This window comes from Erinaceus europaeus, chromosome 11 (genome assembly GCF_950295315.1).
Source record: "Erinaceus europaeus chromosome 11, mEriEur2.1, whole genome shotgun sequence".
Lineage (NCBI taxonomy): Eukaryota > Metazoa > Chordata > Mammalia > Eulipotyphla > Erinaceidae > Erinaceus > Erinaceus europaeus.
In genome coordinates this window covers 65,559,198-65,574,848 of record NC_080172.1, presented here as the reverse complement: position 1 = coordinate 65,574,848, position 15,651 = coordinate 65,559,198, and the positions used below count along the sequence as shown (strand labels likewise).

Here is a 15,651-nt window from a genome sequence, read left to right as displayed (position 1 = left end):
TCACCCTTATATACCATGTTTTGATATGTTATTTACTGGGTGTAGATTAACCCACTACTCAAAAATGAAGATTAAATCTCTGTAGGAACCAGTTCTTCTCTCTGCCTCTCTTCAACTTCTCTCTCACTATGCACTACCCCACCATCACCTTACATACTTCCTTGGTTTTTCTGTAGTTTCACTAATTTTTTTTTTTTTTTTTACTTCCTCCTCTGGCACAGGTTTTTGGTGATATATGCTCTTAATTTGGTGTGCTACGCCCCACCCCACCCCCCAGGCACAGGGTTTTGAATGTTATGTTTCTTCTGATATCTCCTTTATGCCCATCCCTTCCCCTGACTCCTTAGCCTACTTGAATTCCAACTCACACTTCAGATATTGGGGTATTTTCTACCAGGAAGTCTTCCTCATTGGCCTTTCTGGGGTTGGGGTGAAGTCCTACCCACAGACTAAGCTGCAAGTCACCATTTCTTTGTGTGGTAATATCCTCCATGATAGCAGGAAAGGTCTTTTTTCCACCCCTTCATCATTATGTACTCAAAACTTAGAAAACTACGAGGAACTTAGTAATGTTCATGAATATTTTTGAAGTGAGTCAGAAAAAAAAAAAAAAAGGATTGGTTCCTATCTACCTATGTTCTGGCATTTATGTGTAAAAAGATGCAAAACTTCTATTTATGGAAGTAAAAATATATGTAGGCCTGGCCTAAAAGAGGAAGTTTAACCTCAACAAAGTGACACAGAGCTTGATAATGACAAAGGCCATGCCACTAGTTATTTCATCATTTCTGAAACTAGAAGTAGTATCAGAAACAAGATAGAAGCTCAGTTCTAGGCAACTGCATCGAATGACCGACCCTTTTCTTGAAAGGTAAATGCATTTGCCTCATGCTTTTGATCTAGATGAAACTGTAATTCACCAGAAGAGAACGTCACCCATTGGTGTTTTTTTCTTTTTTCTTTTTTTTTTTTAACTTTATTTGGTTGGGGAGGGTTAATTTGTTGCATTCTTTTTGTGGATTTTATAGCAATCAGTAAGGTATTCCAGTGCCAAAAAGATATGAAAAGGTATATGTATGTATATCACTGTTTCTATTTTTAATTTATGCTGCTGTTAAATGTTTGGGTGGTTATTTCCAATGGGAAATGTGTTTCTTGCCTTTCTTTGCCAATGTCACTAAGTAGTTATTTCCCCATGGCATTATGTGATGGTTTTGTCTTCTTGGTGGAGTATAATTGAGGTATAACTGATATATTCTATATTACAGCAGCTGTATAGTATTTGCATATATTGTGAAATAATCATCATGGCAAGTCTATTTAATGTCATCCACCATTTAAGTTATAGTTATTTCTCTTGTGATGAGAACTTTTATGATCCACTCTCCCAGGAACTTTCAAATTGATTCAGCTCTTTGTAAAAATATTTTATTTACTTATGTTTTCTTTATTGGGGGATTAATAGTTTACTGTCAATAGTAAAACACAGTAGTTTGTACATTGTAACATTTCCCAGTTTTCTACACAGAAATTCAACCCCCTACATATTTATTTTAAATAACAAGATACAGAGAGAAAGATACAAAGAGAGACCAGAGCACTGATCAACTCTGGCTTAACTGTAGCACTAGGGATTGAACCTGAAACTTTGGAGCCTCAGGCATGAAAGTCTTTTGCATAACTACTATCCTATCTCTCCAGCCTGACCCAACTCTTTTTATTTATTTATTTATTTATAAAAAGGAAGCATTGACAAAACTATAGGAGAAGGGGTACAACTCCACACAATTCCCACCCTCAGAACTCCAGTATACCATCCCCTCCCTTGACAGCTTTCCTATTCTTTAACCTTCTGGGAGTATGGACCCAAGGTCATTGTGAGATGCAGAAGGTGGAAGGTCTGGCTTCTATAATTGCTTCCCTGCTGAACATGGGCATTGACAGGTTGATCCATACTCCTAGCCTGCCTCTCCCTTTCCCTAGTAGGGCGGGGCTCTAGGGAAGCGGAACTCCAGGACATATTGGCGTGGTTGTCTGTCCAGGGAAGTCTGGTCGGCATCCTGCTAGCATCTGAAACTTGGTGGCTGAAAACAGAGTTAACATACAAAGCCAAACTAATTGTTGGCCAATCATGAACTGAAAGGCTGGAATAGTGCAGATGAAGAGTTGGGGGATACTCCATTTTGTAGATAGCTAGTAGGCCTATTTTAGTTATATTCCAAAGGGCCTGTGGCTATACTAGTTTTTTTTTTTCCCCTGCACCTGAACTCCTTTTAATGTGATTTTGGTGGCATTTTGTCAGGCTGCACCATGGAGAAGAGAGAGAGGAGATCCGGAGCAAATGGGGTACACAAATCTTTATTATCGGATCAGGAGGGGGTGGCTCAGGCCACATGGAGTCAGCCAAAAATGGCCGTCCCCGCTACCTCACCACTGGGCAAGAGAGAGAGAGAGATAGAGAGAGGGCGCCGAGAGCTAGAGAGAGCGGCAGGGGGGGGCATGGGAGGGCTTTTATTGGGCAACAACCAGGGGTGACGTGTCAGGACAGGATTGGTTGAAAAGGGCACTACGAGAATATCGCAGGAAGTGGTAAAACCTGGGGGTGTAGACTGCATCTGAATAATTCCTCAACATTATCTCCTCCTTTTCCTTTATATCTAAATGGACACAGTAAGGAAATATAGAATGGAGCAGGCTTAAATGTTTTTAAGGAATACCATGCTCAGGTGGGAAGATGTAGGACGTTTCTGTGGGGGAGGGAAGGCTTAAATGGCCGCCAATCTTGTGAGATTTATGTGTCTCCCCTGTGCTCAACCCCTCTTTAGAGAGAGAGACTTACCTGGAGGGACTCATCTCATAGGTTAAGTGCAGCCTGCTCAACCCTCTCCTCACAATATTTCTACATCTTTTTCTATCTTTCTATCTAGTCATCGCATAATATGGTTCAAAGTCTGTAAAAGACTATCTATGACAGAGGAATAGTAGTGTAGGGGGGAGCAGAAACCTTTTGGGCATAAACCTAAATGATATAACAAAATAGGAAGGGACAAGTGGGGGAGTAGTACAAGCCAAAGTGATGTCGAGGGAAGGCTTGGTGCGTAAAGGAACGTTCCCTGTTTTTTTGGGGGGGCAAGGGTACATAATGAGGGGGAGGTGGGAGGGCATGACCCACCAAGCAGAGGGGCTATTTGGCATTGTATAGTCCTCAGGGCAACAGTCTGTAAAGTCTATGAACTACTCAGGATCAGTCTATGAAAAACCAGCAGCGTGAAGGGAAATAAGCTGCAAAGTGTCCAAAGGGTATACCAGCAAATCCGATAGAAGTCTCAGTCCAAAGTAGATGGCTAGGGGAAGAAATGGCAGGGGATGAAACGCTGCATGAGGAAGGTCAGCCACTGGAATTCTGCTTTTCTGTAGAGAGCGAGCTGGAACCACCAAAACATGACAGCCAAAGCAGAAGCAGGAAAGGCAAGCAGGCATTAAGAAAGTTCTGTCCTTGGAGTCTGTGTATCAGGTTCTTCAGATGGCGTCAGGTGACATCTAGGGTTTCGGGGGGTGTGCCACTGTAGTCGTGCCGTCTAGTGGGTGACTTCAGGGTGTGCAGGGGTTCAGATGGTTTTTCCCGGGATTCCTGTGAAAGAAACACAAACAATCTGCTTTTCGTGGTTAGCAGGGCATCTGATTTTATTTTATTATATATATGTTTGGTGCCTTAGCCAACTGAGTATAGGGGGATGAGATACATCAGTAAAGTGTAGAAGAATATGTGAATGTTGTTAATTCACATAAGTTGTATATGAAAGTACTTTTTATAGTTTAATACCTTACCATATGAACAGATGATTCTTCATATGAAGGCTTGATAGCTGTAATCACTCACTTGTGAAAAAAATAAACTTGTAACAAGTTAGAGGTTTACTATAGTTGATACCTCGATGATTATAATTGGTTTAAATATCTTTATGATTTTGTTTAAAGGTCATCTAATGTGACCTGCTGTAGCAGTCTCTACAGCAGGATCTTGAGACCAATTTTAATTAAAATATGTATTTTGAATTTTTAACTATTTTTACTTTGGACTATAAGCAGATTCAAATTACTTAGAGAGTTAACGTATTTTCGTGACAACGATTTTAACATTTACAGTGCCAGATTGATGCCAGATCTGTTGTGGATTAATTTCCACAAGATAGTTTACAGGTCACTTTTGGGGTCCCTCCAAATGCGCCCTGTATAGAGAATTTGCATTTTAGTTTTGGTGATATATTGTCACGTTAAATATTTAGACTTTACCTTAATTAGTTAGTTACTTTAGCAAATTAACTTTGCCTTGCCTGGTGGTAATATAGCTTCAAGGTTACACTTTTAACTGTTAAGTTAATGTTACCAAATTTGAAACATACATATAAACATTTAGTTTTAATACACAGGAGGAAAAAACTTTTGTTATAAAAACATATAATTAAAAAAAACAAATTTATATCTCTCATTACTCACACAGTTTAAGACTAAACACTTACATATATACCAAAACTTATATATAAAAATCAAAAGAGGGAGAAAAAAAATTTTTGGAATGTTTCTGGACGTCTCCAGAAACTTTGGCTGCGTCCAGCATTCTTATATAAAGTAAATTACCTTTTAGAGTACTCTGAGCAGATGGGTAATGCAAAAAATTTTTGGTCATTCAACACACTCACTCACAAAACACAACTGGCCAGTCATAACATAAGACATTCAGGGAAAGGGTAGGAGTGAGCCAGATTTTGTAGGTTCTGCCATGTCATATTATGGATCCTGGGATGTATCCTGCATCTAGTCCTCTTGTATTTCTTGTTCTTCAGGGATAACAGTGCCATCATGCGGGTATTGTCGGACATGGCGGGCAGGAACCCAGACAGGTTTAGAGTAATTTTGAGGGAAAACGCATGCTAAACCCCTTCCCATGGTTAATAGGGGGTCAGGCCCTTTCCAAATTTTATCGACTGGGTCTTTCCATTTGACTTTAATAGATGGGAGGGTAGATGGTGTTTGCCAGTGAAGAATAATAGGAGGTAGGTCCGAATTATTGTAAATATTAAAGAGATTTAATGTAGTTAAGGCTTTTGCTAGCTGGATATTGGGGGGTACGTTCCTTCTTTATTTTTATTTAATTGAGCCTTAAGGGTTTGATGGGCCCTCTCGACAATGCCTTGTCCCTGTGGATTATAGGGAATGCCTGTGGTATGAGTAATATTCCAGAGGGAACAAAAATCTTTAAAATGTTTGTTAAACATATACCCGTTGTCAGTTTTTAGATGAAGAGGTAAACCCATCACAGCAAAACAGGAGAGCATAGGGCTTATAAGCTTTTTTGAGCTTTCTCCCGTCTGAGCTGTTGCCCACATAAATTTAGAAAAGGTATCAATTGAGACAAACACATATTTTTGTTTGCCAAAGTTTGGTATGTGGGTGACATCAATTTGCCAAATAGCATTAGCTTTTAAGCCTCGGGGGTTAACCCCAAGAGTCTGAATAGCAGGTGTTTTTATGAGACTTGCACAGGAAGGGCATGTAGCAAGGATATGTTTCAACTGTGGTAAAGGAACAACAGGAAATCAAGCTCGAAGGCCTTTAAGATTAACATGGGTTAGGGAATGAAAGTCAGCTGGATCAGAGACAGAGACTAGGAGAGTTCCTGTGGAGGCAAGGCGGTCAGCTTCAGCATTTCCTTTGGACAGGGAACCAGGAAGAGGGCTGTGGGAACGAAGGTGTTGAATATATAGTGGTTGGGTTCGAGAAGAGAGCATAGAGGCGATTTGAGTCAAGAGAGGGGAAAGTGGGTTGTCATCAATTCTCACATAAGAACGAGCAAGCCATGGGAGTAAGTTAACAGTATACACAATGTCAGAAAAAAGGTTGAAGGATTCTGGTACAGCTTTTAATGCAAGGAAAACAGCATAAAGTTCTTTTTACTGAAGGGAATTCTCAGGAAGCTCAGTAAAGAGAGGTTTAGGGGATTGTTTGGGTAATATATAAGGGCAGCATCTCCCCTTTTTCCACCATCAGTGAAGACTGTAGGAGCAGAGGGAATGGGATCTCAAGAGAAAAGTTTAGGTGCTAGTAGAGGCAAAAGAGGTAAAGACCCTATCAATTTATTAGAAGGAAAATGGTTATCTATTTGTCCTGGAAACCCCACGAAGCTTATGGCAAAGTGGGAATGATGGCGTATGAGCCACTCTGTATCTGTGAGAGAAAAGGGGAGGATAATTAAATCCGGTTCTTTCCCTAAGACCTGCACAGACCTATTTCTTCCTTGGCGAACCATGAATGCTAACGTATCTATCTCAGTGAGGAGTCTTGGAGCTCCACCTAGTGGCATGTGAAGCCACTCGAGAACCCCATGGTTTTGCCACAATGCCCCTACTACTGTGGGGGTGGAGTTAAAGATTAGAAGATTGGAGAGGAGGGGGAGAATCGAACAAGGTACATGTCCTGGAGGGCCTGGTTAACCCTTTCCAGTGCCAAGGAGACCTCGGGAGTTAACCTACGTTTTGAGGAGGGCTGTTTGTTTATTTTTAACAAGTCAAACAGTGGTTGAAGGCAGCTTGTAGGCAGATAAAGATACTGCCTAATCCAATTTAAATTTCCAAGAAAACTTTGTAAAGAAGCAAGAGTAAGGTTAGAAGGAAAAGTAACATTAGGTTTTAAGGGACGAATTTGCATTAGAGAAATCTCTGAACCTAAGAAAGATATTGGAGGAATTAGCTGTATCTTCTCAGGAGCTACATTAAGGCCGCTTTTCTTTAATGCAGGAATGAAAAAATCACGTAGGGCACAGAGATCTGTATCTGATTTTCCCCATATTAATATATCATCTGTGTAATGAAAAACATTAAGGCCCTTATGAATATATGGAAAAAGGGCAGATTTAACAGCCTCTTGACAAATTGTAGGACTATTGGCCATGCCCTGGGGCAGCACCACCCATTCAAATCTATCAGCAGGATGGCGTTATTAATAGAAGGAACAGAGAAGGCAAAACGTTTACAATCTTGCGGATGCAAGGGAATAGAGAAAAAACAATCTTGTATATCAATAGCTATGATTGGAATTCCCGTGGGAACTGCAGAAGCTAGAGGCAAACCCCTTTCGGGGCAGCCCCAGACCTGCATGGTTTTATTGACCGCACGGAGATCTTGGAGGAGGCACCATTTTCCCGAGCGCTTTTTAATCACAAAGACAGGAGTATTCCATGGGCTTCGAGAATGACGAATGTGTCACAAGGATAACTACTCTCGTGCGAGCTCTTTTAAAATTTCTAGCTTATCCTTAGGCAAAGGCCACTGTTCTACCCAGATAGGCTCATTAGAAAGCTAATCTAAACAGGGAGTTTGGTTACAAACAGTGGCAGTTAGTATTGGGGGTGCTGAATAGGTCTGGTTTCGCAGGAGCGGGTGTTATGATCTTCAGAGGCATCTGTGGATATCCTAACATCAAGACATTCTAGAAGATCCCTTCCCAATAGGTTGGTGCTAATATCAGCTACCAATGGGTGGAAGTGTCCAGTAGAACCTTCTGGGTCTTCCCACATGCGCGAATCTCATGTGAGAAAGGATTGGGTCACCTCTCCTACTCCATGTATACGGGGCCCTGGGAGGGGTTCCCAATTTTGGGGTACCTCTGCTTGCCTTAAAATCATCTTTTCTGCCCCAGTGTCAATCAAAAATTTAAAAGGAATATTGACAATCTTTACTGTCATAGTAGAGTGACCTCGTTCTAAAACAGGAGTGGTCCACAAAATCTCAGGTCCCGAATTTGTACCATTCAGGGGTGTGCCATCTTTATGAAATTTGGACCAACAATCTCTCTTCCAATGAAAACATTTCCGACATCTGGGACAAAGTGTTCGTGGCTTCTGGCTCCCTGACTGAAGGTGGGGTTGTCCTGACTGGAGGTGTGGTTGCTTTAACTGGAGGTGTGGTTGCCCTAACTGGAGGCGTGGTTGCCCTGACTGGAGGTGTGGTTGCCCTGATTGGAGGCATGGTTGCCCTGACTGGAGCTTATCTGGACATTGGTTATGCCAATGCCCTTGGCAGCCACACTGAAAGCAGGCCCCGTTTTTTTTTGTTTTTTTTTGGGGGGGTACACAAATCTTTATTATCAGATCAGGAGGGGGTGGCTCAGGCCACGTGGAGTCAGCTGAAAATGGCCATCCCCGCTACCTCACCACCGGGAGAGAGAGAGAGAGAGAGAGGGCTCTGAGAGAGTGAGGGGGGTACGGGGGGGATGTGGGAGGGCTTTTATTGGGCAACAACTAGGGGTGACGTGTCGGGACAGGATTGGTTGAAAAGGGCACTGCCAGAATATAGCAGGAAGTGGTAAAACCTGGGGGCGTTGTTGGTATGCCTCATCTTGGTTTGGTCTCCTTCCCCCCACCTCTGGGAGATTGTGGTTTAGCCCTGCTAGTTTCGCACACACTGCTCCCTGCCTCCTGGTCCCCGCCCCCGAGCCCCTATGGAGGTCCAGAGAGGAGGAGAAAGATGGAGAAGCACATGGTGTGGTGATTTGCCCGCTCATGAATAAAGATTAAACTGTGTTATCAGCTCAGCCGTGTGTCTCTGGTCGTCTCTGTTACCTGCCTGTGAAGCCAGCCCGAACTCTAACAACAGGGTGTAGACTGTATCTGAATAATTCCTCAACATCAGCATTTTTTTTAGGGTGGTTGTATATTCAGAGTCAGTGGTATATAGGCTAAGATTTTACTAAAATTCATAGGCTTCTCCTACCTTCCCACAGCATGAGTTCCTGGGAAGGTACAAACACATGCTTCAATATTATAAAAGTTCTGTATTTACACTTCTTTTTATGGTGCTTTACAAAGAGCACTGCTGATTTCTGAATTATCAATAGAAAAGTAGCAAAAAGTTCTAGGGAAATTGTTACCATTGCTGACCTCGCAGTGGATAGTGAGTTTCCCTTTCTCAAGCTCAGAATTTTCCTCTTAGGGTATTTCTTGTTACCCTGCATTGTATGTTCTTAAAATGTTTGATTGACTATAAGACACTTAATGATGTTGTCACTGCAACTGATACAGGGCAATGCGGTGTCCTTCTGCTAATCTTCTCCCACATCTAAGGTCTTAGAAATTGATTTGCTTTTGAGAGCTGAACAAATAAAACACATAAGTAATTGATGGCATTTTTTTATCAGTATAATCCTAATATATAGCAGAACCAAAAATTCTTGTCAGTTACCTAATCATGAACTAAATGTGTGGCCACCTATAATTTTGTATTATTATTTTATTTATTTAAATAACATTTGAAAAAAGTTCATGAATGTACAGGGAACTAGTTAAGCAAGCAACTGTACACAAATATATTTAAATCCTATCACCACTAAAAAAAAAAAGCTGTGGAAAGTTTTGTTATTGTTTCAGATAAAGACAGAGAAAGAAAAAAAGACACACACACACACACACACACACACACACACACACACACACACACACACAGAGACTACGGCACTGAAGCTTCCTTTAATATGGTAGCCAGACTAGAACATGACAAAGCAGTAGACTATCCAAGTAAGCTATTTCACCAGCCAGCTATAGAAAAGCTTTAATGATATGGGATAATGCTGATGATAAAAAGCTTAGTAAAGTCTTACTTTTAAATCCTTTTCAGAAATATTGGAGGCAGGAGGGGTTGGGTACATTATTTCCTGAATAAACTTACCCTATTTCTTTTTCTTATAAATGTCCTTAACACAAATAAAAACTTAGTTTATTTAAAAAAAAAAGGGAGATAAGAGGAAGTATCTAAACTGGCTTATTTTTTACTTGTGTGTGTGGGAAAATAATGATTTACAATGTAGCTGTTATTTATAGGTACCAGCTCTTATCCTACCCCCACCCGACAAGTGTCTGCATGCCATTCTTACTACCATCAAATCAAGTCTTCCTCTGCCCTTTTGCTTTGGGTCCCCAAAGACCTCTCTCCTACTTACCCCCTTCTAGGGTCCTTGTTTCTGCTGTGGTAGACCACAACTAGATTTTTTTTTATTAATACATACATATATTTTTAAATTCTTTAGGTGTTATGGACCTGCTACTTTAATTTTTCTAATTAAAATGAATAAATCAATAATTAGTGAAATGAATAAATCACTAGTGATTTATACAATTATAAGATAATAGGGGTATAATTCCACACCATTCTCACCACTAGAATTCTGTGTCTCATTCCTTTCCAGTAGAAACTGCAGTAGTTCTCCTCAGGTCACAGATAAAGTTTGACTATATATCTAAATATAGATCTATTTTTTCCCCCATTTTTGTTCACTTTTATGGTCTGGTCCTGCCTTCACTCCCTTTCCAAGTCAGACTTATGACTATTACTACTTGAGTGTCCTTTTTTTTTTTTTTTTTTTTTCAGTTCCCTCTTAGATAAGCTTCTTCTGGTGCCTTCCAGATTCTCTACCCTTTCAGTGATGGTATAAAAACAAAGGTTCCTAGGGGCCGGGTGGTGGCGCACTTGGTTAAGCGCATATGTTACAGTGTGCAAGGACCTAGATTCAAGCCTCCAGTCCCCACCTGCAGGGGGAAAGCTTCACAAGTGGTGAAGTGAGGCTGCAGATGTCTCTCTGTCTCTCTTCCTCTCTATCTCCCTTTCCTCTTGATTTCTGGCTGTTTCTATCCAATAAATAAAGATTAAAAAATTCAAAAAGAAAAAAAAACAAAAGTTCCTAGTGGCCAATGTTTCAGGTTCAGACCACTAGTCTTAAATAAGACTGGAAAAATTATAAACTGAAATAAAAGTAAATGCATGGAAGGAAATAGCCTAAAATGCTAACAAGTAGAGGAGGAAATTGGGTACTTTTACTTTTCTGCTTTTATCATTTATTAAAATTTTTTTATACATTTATTACTGAACAGAGACAGAGAAATTGGGAGGAAAGCACGGGGGATAGAAAGAGGGAAAGTTGTGAAACCTTCTCCCTGCAGGTAGGGACCAGAGTCTTGAACCCAGGTCCCTGTGCACTATAATGAGTGCGCTCACTCAAGTGCACCACTACCTGACTCCCGTTTTCAGGTACTTTATATTTGTTGGTACAAATAAACAAAAGAAGGCAAAATATAGAATGTTTAACATAACACACAGAACAAGACCTAGACAAGAATATTGGCTCAGAAGGATGAATATGGAATGATCCCACTCATAGACAGAAGCTAAAAATCAAAACAGAAGGGAAAACATAAGGCAGAACCTGGACTGGGTTTGGTGGATTGCACCGAAGTATAGGACTGAGATCGGGAGAATGTTCAGGTACTAGAGCATGATGGTGAAAGAGGACCTAAGTGGGGGTTAGAGTGTTATGCAGAAAACTGAAAAATGTTACACATTACCAACTACTATATTTTACTGTTGACTAAACCATTAATCCTCCCAAGAAATAAAAAATAAAAGAATATTGGTTTATCTGATAAAACAGTATATTAACAGAATAAAATTGTCTAATGGAGTCTAAAGGTAGGTCCTCTAAGAGCAAGTATCAAAGATTCCCCCAGCATTCCCAGGGAAGGGACCTAGATGACACTCAAAGTTAAAATCACTCATTTCTCATCTCCCATACAGTTAATGCTTAATAGACAATATTACTGCTTTAATCCTTAGCTTCCTTTTATTGAAGTAACATTGTTTTTATAGAGCTGTTTAGGTTTTAAGGGTGGTTTTACACCTCTGGAAAACACGTGTTATGGGGCTGGAGAGACATGTAGGTTATGACCCTTGCCATACATGCAGACAGGTTCAAGCCCTAGCACCACATGAGAGGTGCTATGGCACCTAAGGAAGCTCTTGTGCTGTGGTGGTGTATCTCTGTCTGCATAAGGTCTTATCTATCTATCTATCTATCTATCTATCTATCATCATCATCACTGGAGGAAGAAGAGAAGAGGAAGAAGGAGAAGGAGAAGAATGAGAAGAAACAAGACATATATTACTGCATCTCACCCATCACCAAAGTGCCACTTTCCCTCCATCACAAAACTCTTGACCCACTTCTCCTTCCCTCCCCTTGGTAATGTCAGATCTGCAGTCAGAGACTAAAGGGTTAGTTCATATTTAATGTTGTCATTTCCCTTGTTTTGTTTCTTTCAAGCCCTTGTGTGAGCAAGATCATCTGGTGTTTGTCTTTCTCCTCTGACTCATCTTATATAGCACGATCCCCCCCAGCACTATCCCTGTTGTAACAAAAGACAAGATTTCATCTTTTCTTTTTTTTTTTTTTTTTAAGATTTATTTATTTATGAGGAAGCGAGGAAATGAGAGAGAACCAAAAACCACCCTGGAACATGTGATGCTGAAGGTCAAGCTTGTCAGACTCTCATGCGTGAGAGTTCAACACTTTATCCACTGCACCACTTCCTAGGGCCACTTCATCTTGATTGAAAGCTAGACTAGGCTAGGCTACTCAGTGGTAGCTAGACTAGACTAGGCTACTTTGTGCTCCCTAGATTAGACTAGGCTACTCAGTGCTATCTACACTAGAATAGGCCTCTCCATGATAGCTAAGTTAGGGTAGGCTATACAGTGCATGCCAGGCTAAAATAGGCCACTCAGTGCTAGCTAGATTAGACTAGGCTACTCAAAGACAGTAGCTACTTAGTGTTAAGATAGACTAGACTAGGCTAATCAGTGGTAGCTAGACTGTAATAGGCCTTTCAATTATAGCTAAGCTAGGCTAGTGCACTCAGTGCATGCGAAGTCTGTTGAGGAACCTATGCCACAGCTTCCTTATCTATGGCTATTGTCAGACATTTGTGGTGTTTTCTAATTGACTTTTATGTGAGTTCTGATAAAATGCACTGGCTGCACAACATAGTGCTGGTGTCATTCAGTATATACATCAGCTTCCTGTTAGTTGGTTGATGGATGTCAGTTCTGAGGAAGTCAATTCCTGGACCAGCAAAGCTGAGGACTGACTGCTAGACTGTGGTGATTACTCACTGTCAAGTCTATAAACAAGCACCTCACAAGAGCATCCGTTCTGGCTTGCCTCTCTCTTATTTTTGCATTTTTACATTATGATAACCATTTCAGGATTGATCCCTCCACTGGACACCTCTCCTGCCTGTCCTCTCCAGACTTTTTAAGAGTTTTTCTTTTTCTTTCTCAGAAGAAGATAGCATGGGAGAAAATTCCTCCAAACAGGAAAAGAAAATTGGTAAGTTCAAGGCAGAAACCATAACCTGAATCAATACAGAATAAAAGGGACTGGGATAATTAGAAGCTATGTGGAAGGTTTCTTGTGGGACATTTCTGAAGTTGAAAGAATCAAATGTTTCCATGCCAATATGAGTGATAAAATCAGAGAGAACTGCCTGGGCCTCTAAGTTTGAGTAAAAGGGACATGTCCCTATGCTTGGTAATTGTTGAATAGGGCATTTTATGGGCATTGGCTCTACTTTCCTTGATTGCACCCCACCATCTGGTGTAGTTATGGAAGATTATGATGACAGCCAATGGAAGGTATTATTAGTAGCTGCCCCAAAACACAAATGAGTAAAAAAACAAAAACAAACAAACAAAAAAAAACCTGAGCTGGTTTTCAAGGTTAGTTTTCCATGGTTTTAGGAAATGTTAGTTCTGGGCTTGATTTAGGATTCTCTGTTCTCAGACCTTAAAAATTATCTGCTTCAATCTGAAGTAATTTGTTTCCCAGTTTTATTAAAATCCCTTGAGGGAGATGTTTTTAATCAGTGGGATGCATAGTTCTGTGACCCACTATACTTTTATTTTACTTTTTGTATTTGGCTGTGTTTTGAGTATTGATCTTAATCTGTATGTGAAAGGATCCAGGATCTCAGAATCTGTGTTCTTTCTCTCAGCAGAATTGTAGACCTCTTTGTAAACCTCACTGTTTGCTTATGTAGGGTGAGATGCTTTGGGTGCTGGAGCTGGGAAGATTCATGATCAGTGATTCATATATTAACTACCTTTCTGTTCTCTCCTAGGACACAGTGCCCCCTCCACAACAGCCTTCACAATTACCTCTGCACCTGACAGCCCTGCATTGAAGGAGTCAGAGAATTACCTCACGTAAGTGTACCTTCTCCCACTGCCTTCCTATTATCTTTGGGGTTGGGTAGCTTTATCTTGTCAACTTGGCATTTGGGGTTGAGTAGCTTTATCTTGTTAACTTGGCAAAGGAGGGAGGTCTATGGAGAAGGGACCAAAAACAACAGAAAAACTAATACACACACACACACACACACACACACACTATATATATATATATATATTTAAATCTTGGGAGTGTGGCTCTTAACCCAGTACCCCCTAAACCTTGACAATTTTTCATTTTTATTTGTTATTAATAGTTTATTGCAATGCTATCCTATTACTATTTATAATTACACACTAAACCAGCCACCAAAATTCTGTTTCCCAACTATCCAACCTCCCAAAGATAACCACAGTTTGCTTGCCTCTGTTTTGGTTGGATATATTTTTTTGTTATTGGCAAGTTTATATAAATCAGATCTGTAGTTTCCACATATGAGTAAAACCATCTGGTAGTTTTCTTTCATCTCTTTACTTGTTTCAGTAAGCATAATCACTTCCAGTTCCACCCATTTTGTCCCAAAGGACACATATTATCTTTTTGTGTGCCTCCAGGGTTATCGATGGGGCTCGGTTGCCTGCACTAAGAATACACTGCTCCTGGAGGATATTTTTTCCCCATTTTGTTGCCTTTGTTGTTGATCTTGTTGTTGTTGCTATTGTTATCGTTGCCATTGCTTTTTTTATTATTATTTTTTATTTAAGAAAGGATTAATTAACAAAACCATAGGGTAGGAGGGGTACAACTCCACACAATTCCCACCGCCCAATCTCCATATCCCACCCCCTCCCCCGATAGCTTTCCCACTCTATCCCTCTGGGAGCATGGACCCAGGGTCATTGAGGGTTGCAGAAGGTAGAAGGTCTGGCTTCTGTAATTGCTTCCCCGTTGAACATGGGCGTTGACTGGTCGGTCCATACTCCCAGTCTGCCTCTCTCTTCCTATTTTTGGTGTTGGATAGGACAGAAAGAAATAGAGACAAGGGGAAGACAGAGGGGGGAGAGAAAGACACCTGCAGACCTGCTTCACCGCTTGTGAAGCGACTCCCCAGCAGGTAGGGAGCCAGGGACTCAAACTGGGATCCTTACTCCAGTCCTTAGCTTCGTGCCATGTGTGCTTAACCCACTATGCTACTGCCCAACCCCCTCAGTATCATTTTTTCTGATTGCAGAGTAGTATTCTATTGAATATATATCTCATAACTTTTTTAGCCAGTCATTTAATGATGGGCATTTAGGTTGCTTCCACTCGTTAAGCCTTGAGAAACCACAAACCCCTAAGATTCTAGAGGAGATTTGTGTGGGTCAGTGAATCATTTTTCAATAGAGCCCACAGCTTCCATTCAGGTCTCCAATGTGTTTTGAACTAAAAGCACAAAATCAAGAACCAGAGGAAAGAAAGTTGTCCAACAATCACAAGAACAACTGAATGAAAAAGAAATCCTTTTGGGGGAGGAGATGACTTAAGTCGGGGAGCTAATCTAATCAGCCTCAGAAGTGAATAAGGGCCTGCTTTGCTGTGAGCGCAGCCCAGTTGGAACTC

General features: G+C 40.8%; 1 protein-coding gene across 7 annotated transcripts in view; it reads left to right on the top strand.

The window, feature by feature from the left end:
* Positions 1–609: 609 nt before the first annotated feature.
* The window catches only part of C11H1orf162 (chromosome 11 C1orf162 homolog), a 255,672-nt gene continuing 240,630 nt past the window's right edge, over positions 610–15,651 (top strand). For 4 of the 7 annotated variants that reach the window (XR_009552585.1, XR_009552584.1, XR_009552588.1 and 1 more), the window contains exons 1-3: positions 615–871; positions 13,162–13,209; positions 14,000–14,084. Coding sequence is in view for 1 of the 7 variants with exons in the window: in XM_060201886.1 (XP_060057869.1) it covers positions 13,173–13,209; positions 14,000–14,084 (122 nt within the window). In the remaining 6 variants the exon portion in view is untranslated. Of the gene's footprint in view, positions 872–13,161; positions 13,210–13,999; positions 14,085–15,651 lie in introns of all 7 variants that reach the window. The other 3 variants (XR_009552587.1, XM_060201886.1, XR_009552586.1) reach the window with 2 other exon arrangements.